The sequence below is a fragment of the Coregonus clupeaformis genome, unplaced genomic scaffold (genome assembly GCF_020615455.1).
Source record: "Coregonus clupeaformis isolate EN_2021a unplaced genomic scaffold, ASM2061545v1 scaf1178, whole genome shotgun sequence".
Taxonomy (NCBI): Eukaryota; Metazoa; Chordata; class Actinopteri; order Salmoniformes; family Salmonidae; genus Coregonus; species Coregonus clupeaformis.
This window is the reverse complement of record NW_025534632.1, coordinates 1-26,500: the sequence shown is the minus strand read 5'-3', so window position 1 is coordinate 26,500 and position 26,500 is coordinate 1. Positions and strand designations below refer to the sequence as shown.

The 26,500-nt window shown below is 40.9% G+C and overlaps 1 protein-coding gene across 1 annotated transcript in view; it reads left to right on the top strand.

Moving 5' to 3' along the window:
• Positions 1-25,836, top strand: part of LOC123486369 (glutamate receptor ionotropic, NMDA 2C-like) — a gene marked incomplete at its 3' end in the record, with an annotated part of 37,499 nt that extends 11,663 nt beyond the window's left edge. Inside the window, exon 2 of the mRNA XM_045217684.1 lies at positions 25,401-25,836. Within this exon, the coding sequence (XP_045073619.1) occupies positions 25,417-25,836 (420 nt within the window). The remainder of the gene's footprint in view (positions 1-25,400) is intronic.
• Between the last annotated feature and the right edge of the window lie 664 nt (positions 25,837-26,500).

Here is a 26,500-nt window from a genome sequence, read left to right as displayed (position 1 = left end):
CCCTTTGATGCGGTGAAGTTGTCCTGTCCCCTTAGCAGAAAAACATCCCCAAAGCATAATGTTTCCACCTCCATGTTTCACGGTGGGGATGGTGTTCTTGGGGTCATAGGCAGCATTCCTCCTCCTCCAAACACGGCGAGTTGAGTTGATGCCAAAGAGCTCCATTTTGGTCTCATCTGACCACAACACTTTCACCCAGTTCTCCTCTGAATCATTCAGATGTTCATTGGCAAACTTCAGACGGCCCTGTATATGTGCTTTCTTGAGCAGGGGGACCTTGTGGGTGCTGCAGGATTTCAGAGTTTCACGGCGTAGTGTGTTACCAATTGTTTTCTTGGTGACTATGGTCCCAGCTGCCTTGAGATCATTGACAAGATCCTCCCGTGTAGTTCTGGGCTGATTCCTCACCATTCTCATGATCATTGCAACTCCACGAGGTGAGATCTTGCATGGAGCCCCAGGCCGAGGGAGATTGACAGTTTTTTTGTGTTTCTTCCATTTGCGAATAATCGCACCAACTGTTGTCACCTTCTCACCAAGCTGCTTGGTGATGGTCTTGTAGCCCATTCCAGCCTTGTGTAGGTCTACAATCTTGTCCCTGACATCCTTGGAGAGCTCTTTGGTCTTGGCCATGGTGGAGAGTTTGGAATCTGATTGATTGATTGCTTCTGTGGACAGGTGTCTTTTATACAGGTAACAAGCTGAGATTAGGAGCACTCCCTTTAAGAGTGTGCTCCTAATCTCAGCTCGTTACCTGTATAAAAGACACCTGGGAGCCAGAAATCTTTCTGATTGAGAGGGGGTCAAATACTTATTTCCCTCATTAAAATGCAAATCAATGTATAACATTTTTGACATGCGTTTTTCTGGATTTTTTTGTTGTTATTCTGTCTCTCACTGTTCAAATAAACCTACCATTAAAATTATAGACTGATCATTTCTTTGTCAGTGGGCAAACATACAAAATCAGCAGGGGATCAAATAATTTTTTCCCTCACTGCAGCTAACTAACATCTTCTGTATTCAGACTGTTTTGTACTCAAAGGAATCTAATGATATCATCATATAACTACACTGCATAAACCCCACACGATGCCCAATGCCTTTATGTCAAGTAGCTAACATTAGCTAGCTGAAGCTAGATACAGTGGCTTGCGAAAGTATTCACCCCCCTTGGCATTTTTCCTTATTTGATGCCTTACAACCTGGAATTAAATTAGATTTTTGGGGGGGTTTGTATCATTTGATTTACACAACATGCCTACCACTTTGAAGATGCAAAATATTTGAGCGTGCATAACTATTCACCCCCCCAAAGTCAATACTTTGTAGAGCCACCTTTTTCAGCAATTACAGCTGCAAGTCTCTTGGGGTATGTCTCTCTAAGCTTGGCACATCTAGCCACTGGGATTTTTGCCCATTCTTCAAGGCAAAACTGCTCCAGCTCCTTCAAGTTGGATGGGTTCCGCTGGTGTACAGCAATCTTTAAGTCATACCACAGATTCTCAATTGGATTGAGGTCTGGGCTTTGACTAGGCCATTCCAAGACATTTAAATGTTTCCCCTTCAACCACTCGAGTGTTGTTTTAGCAGTATGCTTAGGCTCATTGTCCTGCTGGAAGGTGAACCTCCGTCCCAGTCTCAAATCTCTGGAAGACTGAAACAGGTTTCCCTCAAGAATTTCCCTGTATTTAGTGCCATCCATCATTCCTTCAATTCTGACCAGTTTCCCAGTCCCTGCCTATGAAAAATATCCCCACAGCATGATGCTGCCACCACCATGCTTCACTGTGGGGATGGTGTTCTCGGGGTGATGAGAGGTGTTGGGTTTGCGCCAGACATAGCGTTTTCCTTGATGGCCAAAAAGCTCCATTTTAGTCTCATCTGACCAGAGTACCTTCTTCCATATGTTTGGGGAGTCTCCCACATGCCTTTTGGCGAACACCAAACGTGTTTGCTTATTTTTCTTTAAGCAATGGCTTTTTTCTGGCCACTCTTCCGTAAAGCCCAGCTCTGTGGAGTGTACGGCTTAAAGTGGTCCTATGGACAGATACTCCAATCTCCGCTGTGGAGCTTTGCAGCTCCTTCAGGGTTATCTTTGGTCTCTTTGTTGCCTCTCTGATTAATGCCCTCCTTGCCTGGTCCGTGAGTTTTGGTGGGCGGCCCTCTCTTGGCAGGTTTGTTGGAGTGCCATATTTTTTCCATTTTTTAAAATGGATTTAATGGTGCTCCGTGGGATGTTCAAAGTTTCTGATATTTTTTTATAACCCAACCCTGATCTGTACTTGTCCACAACTTTGTCCCTGACCTGTTTGGAGAACTCCTTGGTCTTCATGGTGCCACTTGCTTGGTGGTGCCCCTTGCTTAGTGGTGTTGCAGACTCTGGGGCCTTTCAGAACAGGTGTATACTGAGATCATGTGACAGATCATGTGACCCTTAGATTGCACACAGGTGGACTTTATTGAACTAATTATGTGACTTCTGAAGGTAATTGGTTGCACCAGATCTTATTTAGGGGCTTCATAGCAAAGGGGGTGAATACATATGCACGCACCACTTTTCCGTTATTAATTTTTTTCCATTTCACTTCACCAATTTGGACTATTTTGTGTATGTCCATTACATTAAATCGATTTATATTACAGGTTGTAATGCAACAAAATAGGAAAAATGCCAAGGGGGTTGAATATTTTTGCAAGGCACTGTATGCAGATTGTTGACATGATAGTGTTTCGTTTCTAGATGATAATGCTAACTAGCTAGGTGGTCAATAGCATTTGCGGCCCAGGACCACCCCAAAAAAATTCATCTAGCTATACATTCGGTACAGTAACATCACACAAACTTATTTCTCAGGGAGATATGGGTGGGGACGGTCTGATTTCGAGAGAAAGAAATGCTATATGCATTTTCTGTTATTCTTTGTGATTGAATAATTATTTTGTTGGTCATCAACCAAAATAGTTAGCTATGTTTGCCTGTTCCGCATATTGCCTGCCTATATAGAGCTTTGATTCCTACCTAGAGTTAACTACCCACCAGAACGACTGAATGAATACCCAGCGTGGTCAGTTAAGTAAACAATGGTACATCTGCATGACATATTGGTGTGCTATGGGCCATCAAGTCACGGAATGGGACATTAGCATGACACGTTGAACTGGTTACAGCAAAACACCAAGGACACTGACTGTTGTGACACATATTTGGTGGTAATGTCGTGTGTCGTCGTCATCCCCCCCCCCCCAATAAGATGGTGGTTGAATTCATAAACGGTGCGTACGTTCTCAAAATAATGTACTCATATTCCATCAATATTATGTTATCAAAATCAAAGTTTATTTGGCATATGCACAGAATACAGTCTGACGTATACAGGAATATGACATTGCATTGTACCGTGTACTGTTGAAGTAACCATTTGTTTCATGGTTTCCCAATGTCAACATATAATGCACAGGATAGGTTAGACCAGTTGGATGGAGGAAGCAACGTCAGCCATAGATGATGACGAACATCCTAACACTTCAGCTACACTACATGCTGCACCATCAGCAGTGTCCATGTGATGTTCTACCTGCTACACCAGAAACCAACCAAATCAACTTTATTTCTCATTATGTCATAAGATAGAATGAACTTGCGTCAGCCATTGAGAATTGAACCTCTGTGGCAGGGCCGTAAGGATGCATTGCAATCATACTGGCTCTGATGACCTCCTAGTAGGAGGTGAAAGGTGGGAACCAGGAGTAGCACACAACAGTTTGTGGCCTGGAGGTGTGGGACCTGGTAACAGGGTCATCATTCCAAACTGCTGTGTGTGGCGAGTACTGGCCTCCCATGGTCCACTGCAGCACCATGTAGGCTTTTTTCCTGGGAGCTGAGAGATAGCTGTATATGTCCTGCCTTGTATGTGTGTTTTATTTCAGTTCTACAAGTGTTCAGTTGTCATTGTAATTGTTCAAATTTTTTTGGTGTGAAAACAGTCACTTTTTTAAATTATGAATTATTTGGATTTTTAAATAACATAGATTTATTTATGTGGTCAGTCTTTTATCATGCAGCAAGCAGTCCAAGTCATCCATGATTATGTTACTCCGGCAGTGTTAATGCTGATGGGAGAAAAAATATCACATCACTGAAATGTATTGAAATCACTTACTGTATTAGTGCTAGTGTCAATGGTTTTCATAGTATTGATTCTAACTCAATGTGATTGTATATTAATGTCTCAAGTTTCATCAGGAAAAGGTAAAATACTCTCATGAGCGTAATGTCTGCCATTCTGTATGAACAAAAGTTCCCTACCAAGCCCTTTGCACAGATGTTCCTGGAGAAACTCTTGCTTGGTTAGTAGTGAGACAGGAGGGGCGAGTCAGTCTGTGGGAGTTGTTGGCAAATAGTTTCTTCAATAGTACAAGGTAAAACGCAATGTCATATTCCCATACACACCCCACTGTATCCTGTGCATATGCCAAATAAACTTTGATTTAGATTTGATAACATAATATTAATGGAATTTGAGTAAATTATAGTGAGAACGTACACAGGGTTTATGAATTTAACCATCAATGAATTGATGCTTGGTAACATACTGGCCATGGTCTCACCTGAGAGAGAGCAGGTAGGTAACATATTGACCATGGTCTCACCTGAGAAAGAGGATGTAGGTAATAATATACTGTCCATGGTCTCACCTGAGAGAGAGCAGGTAGGTAATATACTAACTCAATGTAATTGTAAAGTAATATAGTCAAAATACTTGTAACGAGCGTAATGTCTGCCATTCTGCATGAACAAAATGTTCCTACCAAGCCCTCAACGTGATCAAGACAAAGGAGATGATTGTGGACTACAGGAAAAAAAAGAGGACTGAGCACGCCCCCATTCTCATCGACGGGGCTGTAGTGGAACAGGTTGAGAGCTTCAAGTTCCTTGGTGTCCACATCACCAACAAACTATCATGGTCCAAACACACCAAGACAGTCGGGAAGAGGGCACGACAAAGCCTATTCCCCCTCAGGAGACTGAAAGATTTGGCATGGGTCCTCAGATCCTCAAAAAGCTCTACAGCTGCACCATCAAGAGCATCCTGACTGGTTGCATCACCGCCTGGTATGGCAACTGCTCGGCCTCCGACCGCAAGGCACTACAGAGGGTAGTGCGTACGGCCCAGCACATCACTGGGGCCAAGCTTCCTGCCATCCAGGACCTCTATACCAGGCGGTGTCAGAGGAAGGCCCTAAAAATGGTCAAAGACTCCAGCCACCCTAGTCATTGACTGTTCTCTCTGCTACCGCACGGCAAGCGGTACCGGAGCGCCAAGTCTAGGTCCAAAAGACTTCTTAACAGCTTCTACCCCCAAGCCATAAGACTCCTGAACTGCTAATCATGGCTACCCGGACTATTTGCATTGCCTCTTTTACACTGCTGCTACTCTGTTTATTATTCATGCATAGTCACTTTAACTCTACCCACATGTACATATTACCTCAATTACCTCGACTAACCGGTGCCCCCGCACATTGACTCTGTAACGGTACCCCCTGTATATAGCCTCCCTACTGTTATTTTATTTTACAGCTGCTCTTTAATTATTTGAATTTTACTTTATTACTTAAAAAATGCATTGTTGGTTAAGGGCTTGTAAGTAAGCATTTCACTGTAATGTCTACACCTGTTGTATTCAACATGTGGCAAATAAGATTTGATTTGATGCTCCTGGAGATACTCTTGCTTGGTTGATAGTGGGACGAGTCTGTCTGTTGGGGTAGTTGGCACTGTGGGAAAACATTAAATACATGTTTTATTCACTAGTGCACGGTACAATGCAATGCCATATTCCCGTATACACCCCACTGTGCATATGCCAAATAAACGTTGATTTTGATAACATAATATGGATGGAATAATCAAAGCTGTATATAGGCAGGCAATGTGCTGAACAGGCAAACATAGCTAACTATTTTGGTCAATTACCAGCAAAATAATTATTGAATCACAAAACGTAACAGAAAAAGCATTCAGCATTTCTTTCCTTGGTCGATTAACAACAAAATAATTATCGAATCACAAAGCATAACAGAAAATGCATACAGCATTTTTTTATTATTATTTTTTTTTTTTTATTATTATTATTATTTTATTTTATTTATTTATTTATTTATTTTTTTCGGGGGGATGGATCAGCTTAATATTGCAGATAGATTGTATCTTCTATCAATGTAATTGTCTGCATCACTTCCAATCCCCCATGTTTTTTTTATTTTTTATATATATATTCCCCTTTATTACTTTTCAACCCCACCATCCTTTCCCTACTTGGAGTAAATTAGTGAACAACAACGCCCAGGCCTCTACTTCCGGTCTATACTTACTATCTACACCTTATAGACAGAGTTAATTTTACAATAATTCTATATCTATCTATATATATCTATATATATACAGTGGGGAAAAAAGTATTTAGTCAGCCACCAATTGTGCAAGTTCTCCCACTTAAAAAGATGAGAGAGGCCTGTAATTTTCATCATAGGTACACGTCAACTATGACAGACAAATTGAGAAAAGAAAATCCAGAAAATCACATTGTAGGATTTTTTATGAATTTATTTGCAAATTATGGTGGAAAATAAGTATTTGGTCACCTACAAACAAGCAAGATTTCTGGCTCTCACAGACCAGTAACTTCTTCTTTAAGGGGCTCCTCTGTCCTCCACTCGTTACCTGTATTAATGGCACCTGTTTGAACTTGTTATCAGTATAAAAGACACCTGTCCACAACCTCAAACAGTCACACTCCAAACTCCACTATGGCCAAGACCAAAGAGCTGTCAAAGGACACCAGAAACAAAATTGTAGACCTGCACCAGGCTGGGAAGACTGAATCTGCAATAGGTAAGCAGCTTGGTTTGAAGAAATCAACTGTGGGAGCAATTATTAGGAAATGGAAGACATACAAGACCACTGATAATCTCCCTCGATCTGGGGCTCCACGCAAGATCTCACCCCGTGGGGTCAAAATGATCACAAGAACGGTGAGCAAAAATCCCAGAACCACACGGGGGGACCTAGTGAATGACCTGCAGAGAGCTGGGACCAAAGTAACAAAGCCTACCATCAGTAACACACTACGCCGCCAGGGACTCAAATCCTGCAGTGCTAGACGTGTCCCCCTGCTTAAGCCAGTACATGTCCAGGCCCGTCTGAAGTTTGCTAGAGTGCATCCAGAAGAGGATTGGGAGAAAGTCATATGGTCAGATGAAACCAAAATAGAACTTTTTGGTAAAAACTCAACTTGTCGTGTTTGGAGGACAAAGAATGCTGAGTTGCATCCAAAGAACACCATACCTACTGTGAAGCATGGGAGTGAAAACATCATACTTTGGGGCTGTTTTTCTGCAAAGGGACCAGGACGACTGATCCGTGTAAAGGAAAAATGAATGGGGCCATGTATCGTGAGATTTTGAGTGAAAACCTCCTTCCATCAGCAAGGGCATTGAAGATTAAACGTGGCTGGGTCTTTCAGCATGACAATGATCCCAAACACACCACCCGGGCAACGAAGGAGTGGCTTCGTAAGAAGCATTTCAAGGTCCTGGAGTCTCCAGATCTCAACCCCATAGAAAATCTTTGGAGGGAGTTGAAAGTCCGTGTTGCCCAGCGACAGCCCCAAAACATCACTGCTCTAGAGGAGATCTGCATGGAGGAATGGGCCAAAATACCAGCAACAGTGTGTGAAAACCTTGTGAAGACTTACAGAAAACGTTTGACCTGTGTCATTGCCAACAAAGGGTATATAACAAAGTATTGAGAAACTTTTGATATTGACCAAATACTTATTTTCCACCATAATTTGCAAATAAATTAATTAAAAATCCTACAATGTGATTTTCTGGAATATTTTTTCTCATTTTGTCTGTCATAGTTGACGTGTACCTATGATGAAAATTACAGGCCTCTCTCATCTTTTTAAGTGGGAGAACTTGCACAATTGGTGGCTGACTAAATACTTTTTTTTCCCCCACTGTATATATATACATATACATATATATATATATATATATATATATATATATATATATATATATATATATATATATTTATTTATTTTTTTGCTCCTAAACTTCTTCTACTCTCAACCTCTCCGATCATTTTCATGATGTCCATCCGGTTTGCTTCTAAATGCCATATCTTTCTAACTGTGCTCTTTCCCAAAAGCTCCCAACATACAACCTATATACTTATTATGGACACAGTATGCTTACATTATTAGCTATCTTTGTTATTATTTGTTGTTATTTGTTATTAGTCCCATCCTTCAACTCTATTCAATACCTCCCATCTATCTCTCTAACACCATCCATATAGGATTTCTATTTGCCATATATATTTCAACCATACTGTGATGTTTTACAAAAGTTCTGAACCTTTCTATTCTCATTGCTTCTACAGATTGTGAATTAAAAATAAACATTTTTGCTAAAAGTATTATTATATTATTGATTGATTGACTATGACTTTTCAGATCACCCAGTAATGCTATCTGCAAGGTTAGTTCCAGGTAAATATTGCAATCCTTTAGCCATTCCTGGACCTGTGTCCAAAAACAAGCTACAAATGGACAGAACCAAAACAAATGATCTAATGATTCTATCTCTTCACAGCAAAATCTGCAGAGCTGGGAAGATTGTATCCCCCATATAAATAACATTCTATTGGTAGCAAGAATTTTATATAATAATTTAAATTGAAAGATTCTAATTTTTTGAATCCGGTGTCGTTTTGCGTGTCAGTTCATAAACACTATGCCATGGGATCGGTACGTCAAAGATCTCTTCCCAACTATTTTGCAATCTATATGGGACTGCTGTCAATCCTTTGGTCCTTAAGTGAAACTGATATACTTTTTTATTTATCACAGTTTTCCTTAACCAATTATGTTCTTTAATGCAAGGCCGACAGACAAGTTCCTTACTTTCTCCCCTTCAACTTTCCTCTTCCACTTTTGCGGTAAGGCTGCAATTATTTGGTTGTAATTTTGGGTAGAGCAGACATTTCCATATGTTTTTGTTAGCTGCATGTGCGACATAACTCCACCAGTCCTACCGATGATATCATTTACGAAGATTATACCTTTTTAAACATTCTGTCAAAAAATAAAGGTTTTTGTCAATTAGTATATTTGAATTTAACCACAATATTTGTTGCATTATTTGTTCTGTCGTTTCTGGAGGATTAAATTGAAATTGCAACCAACTTTCTATGGCTTGTTTTAGAAATAGTGACATTTGGGAGATTATTTCCTTTTCAAATAACTGAAAGTGAGAGGTTGTAATCTGAATAAAGGGAAAAAGGCCTTTCTTGAACAGTGGGTGAGACAATCTTACTAATTTGCTTGAGAACCAGTTCGGATTTAAGTATAACTTTTGGATGACTGAAGATTTTAGTGATAGGTCTAATGCTTTAATATTTAATAATTTCTGTCCTCCGAATTCATATTCATTATATAAATATGCTCTTTTAATTTTGTCTGGCTTGCCGTTCCAAATAAAATTGAATATTTTTTTCTCATATAATTTAAAAAACTGTTTGCTAGGCGTAGGCAAGACCATAAGCAAATAGGTAAACTGGGATAATACTAAAGAGTTAATCAGGGTGATTTTTCCACAAATTGACAGGTATTTTCCTTTCCATGGTAGTAAGATCTTATCTATTTTTGCTAACTTTCTATTAAAATTTATTGAAGTGAGATCATTTATTTCCTTTGGGATATGTATTCCGAGTATATCCACATCACCATCAGACCATTTTATTGGTAAACTACATGGTAATGTAAAAATTGTATTTTTTAGTGATCCAATACGTAATATAGTACATTTGTCATAATTTGGTTTTAATCCAGAGAGGTTAGAAAATGTATCTAGATCCTCTATGAGGCTGTGGAGGGATTCTAGTTGTGGATCTAAAAGAAAACATGAATCATCTGCGTACAATGACACCTTTGTTTTTAAGCCCTGTATTTCTAATCCTCTGATATTATTATTGGATCTGATTTTAATAGCTAACATCTCGATGGCCACAATAAATAGATATGCCGATAGTGGACAACCTTGTTTCACTCCTCTTGACAGTTTGAAACTTTCTGAGAAATAGCCATTATTTACTATTTTACACCTAGGGTTACTATACATGATTTTGACCCATTTTATAAGAGATTCTCCAAAATTGAAATGCTCCAGGCATTTATATATAAATTCCAGTCGAACTTTATCAAATGCCTTTTCGAAGTCTGCTATGAATAGCAGGCCTGGTTTCCCATATTTTCCATAGTGTTCTATTGTTTCCAATACTTGCCTTATATTATCTCCAATGTATCTTCCATGTAAAAAACCTGTCTGATTAGAATGAATAATATCCGACAATATCTTTTTAATTCTATGCGCTATACATTTTGCTAGGATTTTTGCATCACAACACTGAAGTGTAAGGGGCCTCCAATTTTGTAAATGGACTGGATCTTTATATTTTCCACTTGTATCCTGTTTCAGTAATAATGAGATCAGACCTTCTTCTTGAGTGTCAGATAATCTACCATTTACATAGGAGTGGTTAAAACATGCTAATAACGGTCCTCTTAGTATATCAAAAAAGGTTTGGTATACCTCGATTGGTATGCCATCCAACCCTGGAGTTTTCCCGGACTTAAAGTCTTTAATTGCATCCAGAAGTTCCTCCTCTGTAATTTCACCTTCACATGAGTCTTTCTGTGTGGCTGTTAATTTGACATTATCAATAGGAAAAAAATCTCTACAATTAGCTTCAGTTAGAGGAGATGGAGGCGACTGAAAAGAAAACATATGCTTAAAATACTTTGTTTCTTCCTTCAAAATATCATTAGGTGAATTATGGGTGACTCCGTCAATTGTAACCAGTTTCATTAAGTTCTTTTTGGTAGCATTCCTATGTTGAAGATTAAAAAAGAATTTTGTGCATTTTTCCCCATATTCCATACAGGTTGCTTTATTTTTATAATATATTACACTTGATCTTTCTTGAATAAGTTTTTCCATTTCTTTTTGTTTTTCCTCTAATTTATTCTGAGCCTCTATGTTACAGTTTTTATTGCCATCTATCTGTTCTGTTAGACTTTCTATTTCCTTTCTTAGTATAAACTCTTTTGACCTAAATTGCTTTTGTTTTCGAGATGAGTACTGAATTGCATGGCCTCTAAAGGCACATTTAAAGGTGTCCCATACAATGAGGGGATTCGCTGTACCTATGTTATGTTGGAAAAAGTCAGTTATAAATTCATTTGTTCTAATTATAAATAAATTATCATCTAATAGGCTTTGATTAAATTTCCAATATCCTCGCCCACGTGGAAATTCAGTCAGAGTAATGTATATGCCTATTATATGATGGTCCGACCGCATTCTGTCCCCTATCAACACTTTTTTTACTTTTGGTGCCAACGAGAATGAGATAAGAAAGAAGTCAAGACGACTAGCTTGATTCAGTCTCCGCCATGTATATCTCACTAGATCAGCATATTTAAGCCTCCATATATCTACTAGTTCTAATGTATCCATGACATTCACAATTTCCTTAAGAGCATGTGGGTGATTGTTTGTGGTGTGATTTCCTTTTCGGTCCATTGAGCTATTTAAAACAGTATTATAATCCCCCACCATAATAATATTGTCTTGAGTTGCTTGCAGGCTTGATAATTTATTATATATATTGTCAAAGAATTGTGGATCATCATTATTTGGTCCGTAAAGGTTAATGAGCCATATCTGTTTATGGTCCAATACCATATTTAAAATAATCCATCTACCTTGCGTATCTATTTGGACAATTTGCACATTCGGATCGAAATTACTATTAATTAATATCATCACCCCTTTTGAATTTCTTTGCCCATGGGAGAAGTATATTTCCCCCATTCTTTTTTCCACGCTACTTCATCTCGAATTGTTGAATGAGTTTCCTGTATACAATAGATATTATATTCCTTCTCTTTGAGCCATGTAAATATTGTTCTTCTTTTGTTATTATCAGCTAAGCCATTACAATTATAACTGGCTATACTTATTTCACCATACACCATAATGAGATACAAGTTTCAAGTCTATTTATCATTATATATGTTTGTAAATTTACCAATAAAAAATAGCGTAATGATTGAGTGTCCATATAGCTGTACCGTGATATTTGCATTGCTACGGAGTAACCCTTCAATTGTTCTCCACTAATTCCCCCGCTAAAGCCCCTCCCCATCCCAAGTTGAGCCGTCATCCCAGTGATCAGCATCCCCCCCACGTCCCTCCGTATCCCTAAGGCCCCGAGAGGCCAGGACCCATCCATCGAAAACAGCACACAGTGCCACCCACAAAACAGAAGCAGGTTAACCGCCAAAAGCATTTCCAATGCTTTCACCTCTATATATATATATATCTATATAACTATTATTATTTTTTTTATTATGCATATCCTATTTTCCATCATTATCAATTAATATGCGTAATAATGTCGGCAGTTCACGCATAGGATTCTAACATATAACCAGGATTGCCATTGTATTACATTTAATTCATTGACAAGCAATTATTATCCTAGCAAATAATTCCTGCGGTCCATCCCATACCCCCCAACATCCCCACCCCCCCCACAACAGATGCCAGACCAGCACACACGCACATACTCACATACTCCAACACACTCAACCCCTCCTCCACAATCCACCATAAAATCCGATACTCAACGGCTGTTATATCCCAGAGCCCAACTCGAGAAATAACTTGATCTACGAGTGCACATACAGTTAAAGCTGATTGAGAAAGCATGCAAATTGAGCAGAAATTGACAACAATGTGAGATTTGATTAATCTACTTAATCTATGTCAAGTCCTAGGTGATGGAGATCAGATCCACCCTCTTCACCTGAGACACAAACACTCTGATCCCCTGTTGTAACCATTTTCCCAAGCATCTCCATGCGGTCAGACCTTTGATTATTTTGTGCCACCTGGGCCACAATGATAAACCCCCCTCTCTGATTGTCCGAGTGTGACCCCCTCCCCCATGGGTTACTGCAGCCAGTGTTGCCAGCACTGCCACTACCTGGGTGGGCGTACCCCACCGGAATCCCCACCGGCTAGGTAAAAGGTCGTCAAGGTTCTCATTAGCAGCTTTGAGAATTTCCTTGTATATTATGCTCTCCCATCAGGGGGCTCTGGCTTTGTAGGACCAACCCTGCCAGGCAGGCTCAGAATCTTGAGGGGGCGGTGCTGCTCAAGTAGGTCTCTGACCGCATTTATTTCTCTATTTAGGCTGCATATTCACAGCAGGTCCATAAAATAGATGGGAACTTCTCTTTGGTGTATGGGTCGCTCAGGTGGGTGTCCAGGTTATAGGGTTAGGGATCTTTCCATCATGATAGGACAATGAATAATTAGATTAGATGTATACTATATTTAAAAATGTATATCCCTCATCTACACAAAATTGAAAGCTCTCTCTCTCACTACCCCTGTTCATAGACCCCCGGTCGGCTCTGGGATATGCAACCATTTCCCCTCTCACTCACTTAACGCCGTACCTTTTCAAACACAAAAATGCACACCACATGGTTGACTGCGGAAGAAATGGGCCGAGCGTGCAAACGCACCCGCATCCACATCTGCTGCAAGGGGGAAAGGACGCCAGAGAGAACACAGGACCAACCACAACAACCATCCGCCAAAACAACAACCTCCCGCCAAAAAATCCATGTTCTAATTATTTGTATATAAAGATGTATTATTCTGCTTGTTATATAGTTTTATCCATTTATAAAATACTATACTTACTATAAATATTATTTAATATTACAATCCCTATCATTGCTAGTATCAGGTGCTCCAATATTTGACTCCTCCATTACAACTTTTAGAATAGCCATGGAGTAGTCTTTGTGTCTCTGAACATTTGGTTGTCAATATATAATTTATCCACCACTAGTGCAACACGTTTCCCTTTTAATCTGTTTTCCTTGAAGATTGGATACAGAACTTTGCGCCTTTCTACAATCTCCTTCGGGAACTGATCATTCATGCCTATTTTCGTGCCAGCAAGTCTTTTTCCCAGGCTTTTCACCATAGCTTTGTCCTTAAAAAAGCAAATTTGGCAACGATTGGGCGCTCATATTTCTGTCCTCTTTTTCCCGAAACGATGTACACGTTCGAGTTGGATTTTATCGACAGCCTCGAGTGGGATTTGTAGCGCTGTATGCAGGAAGTCCTTCATAATATTCTCTGTTATTTCTCCCTCCTTTTCCTGAATACCCGTAAGTACTAGATTTTCCCTCATCGATCTAGTTTGGATGTCTAGTAAGGCTTCTCTCAGAAGATTGTTCTCCTTTTTTAATTCCCTAACGTCCGTTTCCATTTTAGAGACTGTCACTTTTATTTCTTTGGTTTCTTTCTCCATTACCAAAGCTTTTTCGTCACTCATTTGAAGACTCGCTTTCAACTCTTTTACGTCTTTACTGACCAGTTCTAATATGCCCAATTTGTCATTTATCGACTTCAACAGGTCGCTTTCCACACTTACCATACCTAGTGGTGAAAAGCATATATCATCTGTATCTGTCGATGAGTCGCGTTTTCTTTTGGGGATCGGCTCTCCACGCTTGTCTTCAGTCATGTTTGGGTGTTGCTTGTTGTAGTAATATTTGTCGATATATTTCTCTAGCCTTATGATCTTATTTCTGTTATTATCCAGATTGAATTATATTAACTGCGAATATATGAAATGCTAATATTTAGTCTAACTTACTGATTTTGAATATTATGTTTTTATCTTGAGGTGTTTTGTACCGATTTCTATTCAATACGCCATCTTGTTTACGCGCCTACTCTGGTCTTGGCACCTGCGCATTTCTTACCTCTCTTTCAGTGTTGGGATTTGCACAACCACAACTTGTACAGCCTCAGGTTCCCTCAAAATCAGACTGTCTCCACCAGTATCTCCCTGAAAAATACATGTTTGTGTGATGTTACTGTACCGAATTTTATATCTAGATGCATTTTATGGGGTAGTCCTGGGCCGGAAATGCTGTTGACCACCTAGCTAGCTGGCATTATCATCTACATTTACATTTACATCATTTAGCAGACGTTCTTATCCAGAGCAACTTACAAATTGGTGCATTCAAATTATGATAGCCAGTGGGACAACCACTTTTTATTTTTTTTATAGGGGAGGTGGGGGAGAAGGATTACTTTATACTATTCCAGGTATTCTTGGACAAACTAAACACTACAAACTAAACACTATCATGTCAACAATCTACATATCTAGCTTCATCTAGCTAATGTTGGCTAGTTTAAATAAAGGCATTGGGCATCTTGTGGGGTTTATGCAGCGTAGCTGAGTACAAAACAGTCAGAATACAGAAGATGTTAGCTAGCTAGCTAAGTAGCCTTGTTAGCTAGCTTGAACATTGAACACACTAAGGTTAGCAGCTAGCAGGCTAGCAGGCTAAACACGCAACCCAACACTTTCTTAACATTACCAGTCAGTGGAGGCTGCTGAGGGTAGGACGGCTCATAATAATGGCTGGTACAGAGCGAATGAAATGGTATTTGATACCATTCCAGCCATTACCACAAGCCTGTCCTCCCCAATTAAGGTGCCACCAACCTTCTGTGTTACCGGTCCATGAGAAAGGTGGCCACTTCGCCGTCACTCTTCCACCTTTGAAAATTAATTCCAATGTTTATCCGGTTTATGGATTGGTCTTGGGCAGTCTTTTTCTCGCTTCTTTTTCTTTTTTGGGGTCGAGTTGATTCAGATCCAAGAACAGATAATTATGCTTGTTTGCTTCATCGACTCTGTTTGTTTCTAGCAGTGGTAACGTTAGGTTGCAAGTGACTTCCTCTACAGCTCTGGGGCAGCAGGGTCATCCGAGTAGCGTAAAGATACACTTAGCCCAGAAGGCCAGCCCAAGGTGGCTCAGGTCTCAACCCCCTTGTTTTCGTTCAAAGTGAATACACTACACAAGAAGTGGGGTGGCATAGGGTCGCCCACGACCTGTGGATTATTGCTTTAAAGCACAGGCATGTTAGGAGAAACCGATCTCCAAAAAACCCAACCATGCAGAGACGGTCGGAGAGATCATTGCTCTCAGATTTATTGGGTTTTCATTCCACGGCGGATCAATCACTTGTCATATACACTTAATGCAACAGCATGTCTGAAATATGTCCAGCATGCTAGTGGTTTAGAAGATGGCAGAGTAGAGCAGGGATCTTGATTGGGACAGCGACATAAACTAATATCATTGAGTGTATCAGTTTGATGTGATTCTCTTCCCTGGGGTCATGGGGTAGGATATACAGACCCTTGCTTTTCCCACATTTTGTTACGTTACAGCCTTATTATGAAATTGATTTAAACAATTTTTTTTAAACGTATCATCAATCTACTCACAATACCCAATAGCGACAAAGCAAAAACAGGTTTTTAATTTTCTTTGCTAATTTGTAAAAAACAAACAAATAAAACACGGAAATATCACATTTACATAAGTATACAGACCCTTTACTCAGTACTTTGTTGAAGCACCTTTGGCAGCGATTACAGCCTTGAGTCTTCTTGGGTATAATGCTACAAGTTTGGCACAACTGTATTTGGGGAGTTTCTCCCATTCCTCTCTGCAGATCCTCTCAAGCTCTGTCAGGTTGGATGGGGAGCGTTGCTGCACAGCTGTTTTCAGGTCTCTCCAGAGATGTTAGATCGGGTTCAAGTTCGGGCTCTGGCTATGCCACTCAAGGACATTCAGAGACTTGTCCCAAAGCCACTCCTGCGTTGTCCTGTTGGAAGATGAACCTTTGCCCCAGTCTGAGGTCCTGAGAGCTCTGGAGCAGGTTTTAATCAAGGATCTCTATGTACTTTTCTCAGTTAATCTTTGCCTCGATCCTGACTAGTCTCCCAGTCCATGCCTCTGAAATAAATCCCCACAGCATGATGCTGCCACCACCATGCTTCACCGTAGGGATGGTGCCAGGTTTCCTCCAGACGTGACGCTTGGCATTCAGGCTATGGTCTGAGAGTCTTTAGGTGCCTTTTGGCAAACTCCAAGTGGGCTGTCATGTGCCTTTTACTGAGGAGTGGCTTCCGTCTGGCCACTCTACCATAAAGGCCTGATTGGTGGAGTGCTGCAGAGATGGTTGTCCTTCTGAAAGGTTCTCCCATCTCCACAGATGAACTCTAGAGCTCTGTCAGAGTGACCATCGGGTTCTTGGTCACCTCCCTGACCAAGGCCCTTCTCCCCCGATTGCTCAGTTTGGCCTGGCGGCCAGCTCTAGGAAGAGTCTTGGTGGTTCCAAACTTCTTCCATTTAAGAATGATGGAGGCCACTGTGTTCTTGGGGACTTTCAATGCTGCAGACATTTTTTGGTACCCTTCCCCAGATCTGTGCCTCGACACAATCCTGTCTCGGAGCTCTACGGACAATTCCTTTGACCTAATGGCTAGGTTTTTGCTCTGACATTCACTGTCAACTGTGGGACCTTATATAGACAGGTGTGTGCCTTTCCAAATCATGTCCAATCAATTGAATTTACCACAGGTGGACTCCAATCAAGTTGTAGAAACATCTCAAGGATGATCAATGGAAACAGGATGCACCTGAGCTCAATTTCAAGTCTCATGGCGAAGGGTCTGAATACTTATGTAAATAAGGTATTTCTGTTTTTTATTTTTAATACATTTACAAACATTTCTAAAAGCCTGTTTTCACTTTGTCATTATGGGATATTGTGTGTAGATTGATGAGGTAAAAAATGTATTTTTAATCCATTTTAGAATAAGGCTGTAACATAACAAAATATGGAAAAATGGATGCACTGTAAATCCGAATGCACTGTAAATCAGAGGCTGCTGGGATTGGAAACATGCAGACTGGGGGTTCACTGTAGGGAAGCAGGTAGGGTAGAGGGAACATGGGGCTGAATATGGGACAGAAGGCTTTATTTTTACTATGACAGCCTATGGCTCCAGTTTATCATGAGGCCATGATATGGAGAATAATTTAATCAGGACTAAAGAAGTAAATCTACAGGGAGGTGTCAGGGATATGACAGGTTGACATGCCCTGTCCGCGCTCCGCTAGGGCCCACGATGATCAAATCACCAGACGACAGACATAGAGTCACAGCTGAGAGGGACTCACCGTGCACTGCATCAGATATTCTGGTGACACCAGGCATTGGGATGTAAAATGTTGTTGAATAATGACCTAGATAAAATGTGACAACAATACAAGCCATTGTGTCTTGGTGGAGGGGAAAAGCAGGTGCATGTGTCTGATTTGAGACATGGCAGATATGTCAAAGTCACATCGTTCCAGATGAGGCAGTGTGTCTAAAGGCTAAGTTGTCTTTAAGAGAAAAGATTAACTCTCAAACCACCATGTTGTTCTGTTAGTGGAACTAGAATACAAACACTCTGCGAGTGTGACTACTCTAGTAGTCAGTTTTTTTTATCAGTGTGCACTATTGTCATAAAGCTGCTTCCCCCACTTGTTCTATTTCGGTCACCATCTGCAAAGGGCAGGAAACAAATGTCACTTAACAGTAGTACTTCTGTGAACTAAACTATTGACTATACCAAGTCAAGATATTCTCAGAGTGATTTCTTCTATCTAGTGCATAACTCTCTATCCTTGTATAGCTGGCAGTGGTACCAGGAATTTTGGAACTATTGTATAATATTTGTGCAATATAGCATACATTGAATTTTGTCTAAAGTATAGAGAAAAGAGGCAAAGGCGTTTAAAGAATTATAGATCCAGCTTGATATTACATTACATCACAATGAGGGAGCCATGTTATTGGCGATGGACTAGTTAAGTGTTCTCCAGATGGTGGCTCAGGACCCAAAGCTCTTTAGATAGATCAGAGCTCAACAAAGTCTGGAAACCACTGTAGCAGTGAGGGCCAACGAATGGGAGTTGAGAGGATACCCAATGGTTAACAGTAAAAGCGTAATTGATTCTAATTTACTTGACAGTGCATGACTGGAAAAAGCCGATTCACTGTATTCACAAGCATTTTATTATTCCTATTTAAGTGTACTCACAATGCTCATGAATTACCAGATTAGTTGAAAGGTAATGGATTTTGGGGGATTAGAATGACAGTATTTTATCTTCATGGCTTAGCTAAACCCATAATCACAGGTGAATGGGAAATTAACTGTGACCATAATGATCGGATGATGAATTAGTTGGCGGTCTTTGCATTAGCGAAGGTCAAATTGTCAATTACACTGTGTAGGGTTAAGCTAATCCTTAATCCTGAACACCTGCATAATATATGGGAATGAAAAGGAGATTTATACTGATTCGATTTGAAAGGGTTTGTTATAAAGGAATTCTAATAGGATTTAATGTACAGTTGAAGTTGGAAGTTTACATACACTTAGGTTGGAGTCATTAAAACACGTTTTTCAACCACTCCACACATTTCTTGTTAACAAACTATAGTTTTGGCAAGTCGGTTAGGACATCTACTTTGTGCATGACACAAGTAATTTTTCCAACAATTGTTTACAGACAGATTATTTCACTTATAATTCACTGTATCACAATTCCAGTGGGTCAGAAGTTTACATACACTAAGTTGACTGTGCCTTTAAACAGCTTGGAAAATTCCAGAAAATGATATCATGGCTTTAGAAGCTTCTGATAGGCTAATTGACATCATTTGAGTCAATTGGAGGTGTACCTGTGGATGTATTTCAAGGCCTACTTTCAAACTCAGTGCCTCTTTGCTTGACATCATGTGAAAATCAAAAGAAATCAGCCAAGACCTGAGAAAAAATATTGTAGACCTCCACAAGTCTGGTTGATCCTTAGGAGCAATTTCAAACTGAAGGTACCACTTTCATCTGTACAAACAATAGTACGCAAGTATAAACACCATGGGACCACGCAGTCGTCATACCGCTCAGGAAGGACACGTGTTCTGTCTCCTAGAGATGAATGTACTTTGGTGCGAAAAGTACAAGTCAATCCCAGAACAACAGCAAAGGACCTTGTGAAGATGCTGGAGGAAACAGGTACAAAAGTATCTATATCCACAGTAAAACGAGTCCTATATCGACATAACCTGAAAGGCCGCTCAGCAAGGAAGAAGCCACTGCTCCAAAACCGCCATAAAAAAGCCAGACTACGGTTTGCAACTGCACATGGGGACAAAATTGCTTAAGGACAACAAAGTCAAGGTATTGGAGTGGCCATCACAAAGCCCTGACCTCAATCCTATAGAAAATGTGTGGGCAGAACTGAAAAAGTGTGTGCGAGCAAGGAGGCCTGCAAACCTGACTCAGTTACACCAGCTCTGTCAGGAGGAATAGGCCAAGTGTCACGGATTCAGCCGAGGCTGCTCCTCCTCCTTGCTCGGGCAGGCTTCGGCGTTCGTCGTCCCCGGAGTACTAGCTGCTGCCGATCGATGTTTCTGTGTTTGTCTTGTTTAGTCTTTATTGTTTACACCTGTTCCCCATTATGTTTGATTGTTTTCCCTATATTTACCCCTGTCTCTCATTTGATATTTTGTGTGTTATTGTTTGTTGTCATTCCGGCAGTTCGTGTATGTACGGGTCTTTGTGCTTTCCTCCCTGTTTTGGAGGTTTGTTGTTGTGTACGTTTATTTTACTGTGTTCAGTAAATAACGTTGCCAGCCGCTCTGTCCTGCTTTTGACTTCGCTACCGCATACACGTCGCATGACACCAAGATTTACCCAACTTATTGTGGGAAGCTTGTGGAAGGCTACCCGAAATATTTGACCCAAGTTAAACAGTTTAAAGGCAATGCTACCAAATACTAATTGAGTGTATGTAAACTTCTGACCCACTGGGAATGTGATGAAAAAAATAAAAGCTGAAATAAATCATTCTCTCTACTATTATTCTGACATTTCACATTTTAAAATAAAGTGGTGATCCTAACTGACCTAAACCAGGGAATTTTTACTAGGATTAAATGTCAGGAATTGTGAAAAACTGAGTTTAAATGTATTTGGCTAAGGTGTATGTAAACTTCTGACTTCAACTGTAAGTATGTATTTTTCTTGTTAACCCATTGTTGAGTACATACAAATTATAACATTTCCTTACTCAAGTCTAAAATGTGATAGGTGTTAAACGTTGGGCTGGTCAGCAGCTGTTTCATTGATGAAAAGCAAGAGAAGAGGTAAAGTTACCAGCAGAGAGCCACGAGGCACCAGCATGCCTATCCAAGGCTTGGAGCATATTGATCAGACTGTGCCCAGGATGAGAGAGGTGTAAGTCTTAGCAGCAGTTTAATGCTCTGAATACGAAATGACCCATTATGTCAGCAGTGACGAGCACAACAACCCTCTCCCCCACAAACAGATGTACTTACCAGTATGGTCTTAAGATAATGAGCAGTGCCTGGAATTGGGCATGAGGAGAGTGCAGTCAAAAGTCTGAGCAGAGGCTCCTGAACAAATGTGATAATAGTAATACTGTAAGTAAATAAATGTGTCATCTCAGCTGACTTTCAACCAATCACCTTTAGGACAAAGGAATAGCTGAAATGGTGTAAAACAAAAATTATTTCATTTCTCAGGCCAGTCCAGTCAAAACAAAACTTACCAAACAAATGTGACCCCTTGATCCTTGTTATTTAGTAAAATGTGTTACAGTAGAGACAGTTCTCCCACTGACTACCTAAGAGAAGTGGGACAGAGACATAAATAATTAGCTTCTCTGGTTTGAAAAGGAAACAGCAAAGGGCCACTGATATTCTAAGGGAACTGCTTTTACCAACTCACCCACTAGAGGGGGATAAGCAATTCCTCATTGTAAACCCAGCTGCTCTGAAAGCAAAGCTGAAGATCTTGAAGGATTCTGTTAGGACTGTCTGCCATTAAACAGAGATAGAATATAAACTGTCACATAGTTAGATCTGGTATCTGTTTTACTCTGTCATCTCCCTCTCCCTAACATTTTTAGCTGGATGCCAGTTTTAAAAAGCCATGGCATAATCTTTGTAGTCGCACCAGGGATTTGCTCAGTAGTACGGCGGTGCATGGGGAAACGGTCTGAGCCCTTCTAAGTGCCAGACTGGAACAGTGGCAGAAGCTTTGATCTAATCTGGTCTGTGTGCCCTCGCGCCAGCCAGCGGTGACTTGTGCAGAGCCAAGTGAGAGAGAGAGGTCGCTAAACTGAACACGTTCCCACTGATAGGAGGCTGGGAGCTAGAGCCGTGAAAACTCGAGCTGACGACTAACACATATCAAATCCGTGCGCTGAAAATTGGGGACTTGCAGATTTACAGAGTGGATTACATCTCTAGAGAGCACAGAATTTGACATGGCAGTGCATTCCAAAATCCAACCCCAGATTACAGAGGTCATAGCGTAGAGGACAAATGTCCTCTTGTCTGTGTAGATTGGGGAAAATCTCCTTCAGGCGCATCTTCTCCCAACGCTTGCATGTCTCACAGTAATGACTGTTTGCATACTTAGAGGATCATATATATACTGTAATAGAGTATGCTTATGTTATGTTCATGTTCAACATTCAGAGGATAGAATTGTCTGCTGTTTTGGTTTCACAGTGGGGATTTTGTTTGTTTCTACTGACTCAACAGGACACATAAGTCATAAAACTACGTTTTCATGACTGCTTCATGACGTAAACAGCAACCTGTCTTTTTTACATGGTCCCAAACTGCAGTATTTAACACTCATCTGTTGCAACCAGGCTTAAGCACCAAATAAACTGTGTTCTGAAGAAAATGAAACAGATAATACAGTGTAATGATGTACCTAGTCCTGCATTTTCTATTACAATATCCCTGACTAAAATAAATGTCCACAGTGAGTTTTGATCCCTAACATTGGAATAAAGCCTCCAGCCATTGTTCAAGTTTGTGGGTGGATTTAGCTCCATGTAGCACAGCAATAAAATACTATTTCCTGTGTTTTGGAGACTTTGGGCTGTGACCAAGTTACAGAATGACTGCAATGTTCAACAACTTTAAACAGGTTTCATGACTGTATTGCCCAGCGTTATTGCAAAGGCAGAAGCAGAATCACAGTTGTGTGAGTTCCACTCTTCTTGTCAGCAAGGTCAAATTGGGCTAGATGGTCAAATCAATGTTTCCACTGTGCTGTAATTACCTCCCGATAGCTGTTCTGTGTCTCTGTTTGGAATACACCTTGGTAATAGGGGGCATATCGTAATACTTGATTACATAAGTCCTCTGATTAAGTCAATGATGATTCATTGGCTGTTCTGTTTAATTCCACATCCCCATTTTACCACAGTAATCCCCAACATAGGTGACCTTCAGACATCCGCCTCAGCTGTTTCACTGCCTTGATTAAACATGTGGAAGGTCAAGCTCTTTTAATGACATCCTCCTCAAAGACATTAACCCTAACGTGTTCCATCATACAATGGCCGGATAAGACATGGATAATGTAATTGAGGGAAAGCAATACTGTGTTCTTAACAATTTAAGGGATTATCAATCAGCCTACATGATCAATGACAGAAATATTGCCTATTTGTATTACAGAGGAAACTCAGCAATAATGTCATAAAATGAAAATATGTATGTCAATCAGCACAGCAAATACATCATGTTTTTGATATGGTCAATATCTATCAACTTTCATAATGCCTTTCCATTCTCAGCAGCTATACCATCATTGGTGTTCCAGGCTGCTCCGCGACTAATGACAATCTATAATGGTCCTTTCTCAGCCATGTGCTGCTGATAAGGTCCCTGACCAGCAGTGCGATGCAGAAAGCCCTACGTTCCTCTGGGGAGGCAGCTTTTCAGAGTGGAGACTATATTATCACGTAGTCCAACCAATTACCCCTTGGGGAACGCCACTGCCACTTTACTGGTACACTCCATCAACGCTAACACAAGCCCCTCGTCCCATTCCCTATGTCAGGCAGGGGTTGAGGAATGGGGGGACAGCAGAGGGTCCCCAGCTATCCTACATGTCTTGATAGGGAGATACAATTATGCCGTGGGCCATGACACCCACCAAGGAATACTGAGGATTACATTGTATTCACCCCACTGTGATTTACATTTACATTTTTACATTTTAGTCATTTAGCAGACGCTGTTATCCAGAGAAACTTACAGTTAGTGAGTGCATACATTTTTCATACTGGCCCCCACGCATGCTAAATCAGGTCCCCATGACAGGATACCATACACACACGCACACGCACACACGCACACCACACAGTCAGGCCTGCAGGTGGCTGTGTGACAGATAAGTCACAGAGGATGACTCTGTCTGACAGAGGGACACAGTATCTGACCAGACATTAAATGGATTGGTGAATGTAATGCTATAGGATCTAACTCCATTCAACTCCTTTGTGAAATACATATTTTTTTTATACTTTGCCATACAGCTATACATATCTGGAAGATCAGAACAAGGCAATTATGTTTTTGGAAGCTAAGCGTATTTTGGCAAAGAGTTTCTGGTCGATTTGATAATTTATTCATTACCTGGAACATGAATGAAGGATTTATGATTTTAATCTAAAAGGGAATCACTTAACAGACTTTGTTACTGTCAAGAGTGTCACTGTACTTTGGGGAAATTGCATTAAAGTCTATTAGCAATGCAGTGTTATGAACACTGATCTTATCAATTCATTTCAAAGGCTCAACTAAGGGAAAACTGTTATTCAATGTTAAGTTACATTAGGTTTTTTCCATAAACAATGCCTTAGAAATACAGTATGTAGCTGCCGTAAAAAAAAAGCCTCCATGGCCAAAACCAGGTCTGCACCTATTCACTGGCTATTCACAGCACATAATACCTGCATTCAGACTTTTTGCAGATTAAGCTGGAATAGCTCTGCAGCACAATTTCAGAGGGGAAAAAAATGTCACGAGAGCGAAATGGTAAATCCTTGTTCTCCATTTGTTGCATTAAACAGTAGGCACCATCTGCTGTATTGGACTGCAGAGTACAACAGTAGTGGGGCCGCAGCTGCCATCCGCAGGCACAGCAACCTGCCCACTGCCTTGTGTTGCACGCCAAACACTCACTCAAAAAATACTACCCTGGGTCTCTCATCATCCACCCGACCCAGCCCACCACTAATGGCCGCTTGCATAGAGACACACCAGCATATGAAGCACATGACTCACAGATGAAGCTAAAATGTCTCTAAACAACAGGCAGTTGGTTTGGTTGGCTAGCCTGGAGAGATTACTAAGCATTATCACAACATTGCACAAATGACACGAAACGGTCCCATGTATCTAATAATCATGTCTTTACCCATCTCTCTCTTCTCTCCTCCTCTCATCCCCACCCTCGTCCCCTCTCTCAGGCAGTAGGTGACTGAGATGGGCGTTCGTCTAGGCCGCTTGAGCGACTCCCCATGGTGGTGGCCGCTGCTGCTGCTCTGCACTGCCCCCTGGTGCCAAGGCCGGCCGTTCGCAACACCCTTGCCAGCAGTCAACGTGGCAGTGGTGTTCAGCGGCTCGGCCTACCAGCAGGAGATCAAGGGGCGTCTCAGCAGGGAGAACTTCATGGACCTGCCCTTGGAGGTGAACCCCATCACAGTGCTGGTAAACAACACCAACCCTCGGACCCTGCTCACACGCATCTGTGACACACTGGCGGCCAACCGCGTCCATGGCGTGGTGTTCGAGGACAATATCGGCTCGGAAGCTGTGGCACAGATCCTGGACTTCATTGCACTGCAGACGGCCGTGCCCATCGTGGGCATCAGCGGGGGCTCCGCCATGGTCCTGCCTCATAAGGTCAGTGACCAGGTTTAGGCTGGGCTGGGGACACTTGGCTGCTAGTGTCTAGACTGCCTGAGGAACATGCTTAAGTTCATCTTATTTTGATTTTGGGGGATAACCTTGAAGGCCATATTATTTGTTTCCCCAAACTGCTGTAGAGAATAGCAGCTTAACTGATGTGTGGTTTATGACTACACAGTCACATTACATCAGAGGTTTTGGGCTTCTCACAGAGCAAATAATAAAACCAAAACAACAATAGCAACAATAGCAACAACACAGGACCCCCCAAGGTGAGCAAAGCACTCAGATCTTGTAAGCTCTCCACCACACACACACCAACAGTCATTTGTCTGGTGATTATCAGAGTCTTAATGAACATTGTCATTAGCAGACACACACATTGCCATTTCCAGGTGACTTACAGCACATGATTATAAACACACTGGATGTTAATGCTGCCCATACAGACACTGACAATATCCAATGGCTTAAACCAGGTAGCAGAGGGATGTCCAAATACTGCACATAATACACTCATTAAAGTATGAATAGAGGACATTTTGAAGGTCAAAATCAAAACATGATGGCCTCTGTCACTACATCCTTGTCTATTTTTAAACTTCTGGTCCCACCAGATATAAAGATGTTAAACTAGAGAAATCTATTTGTATTCGCT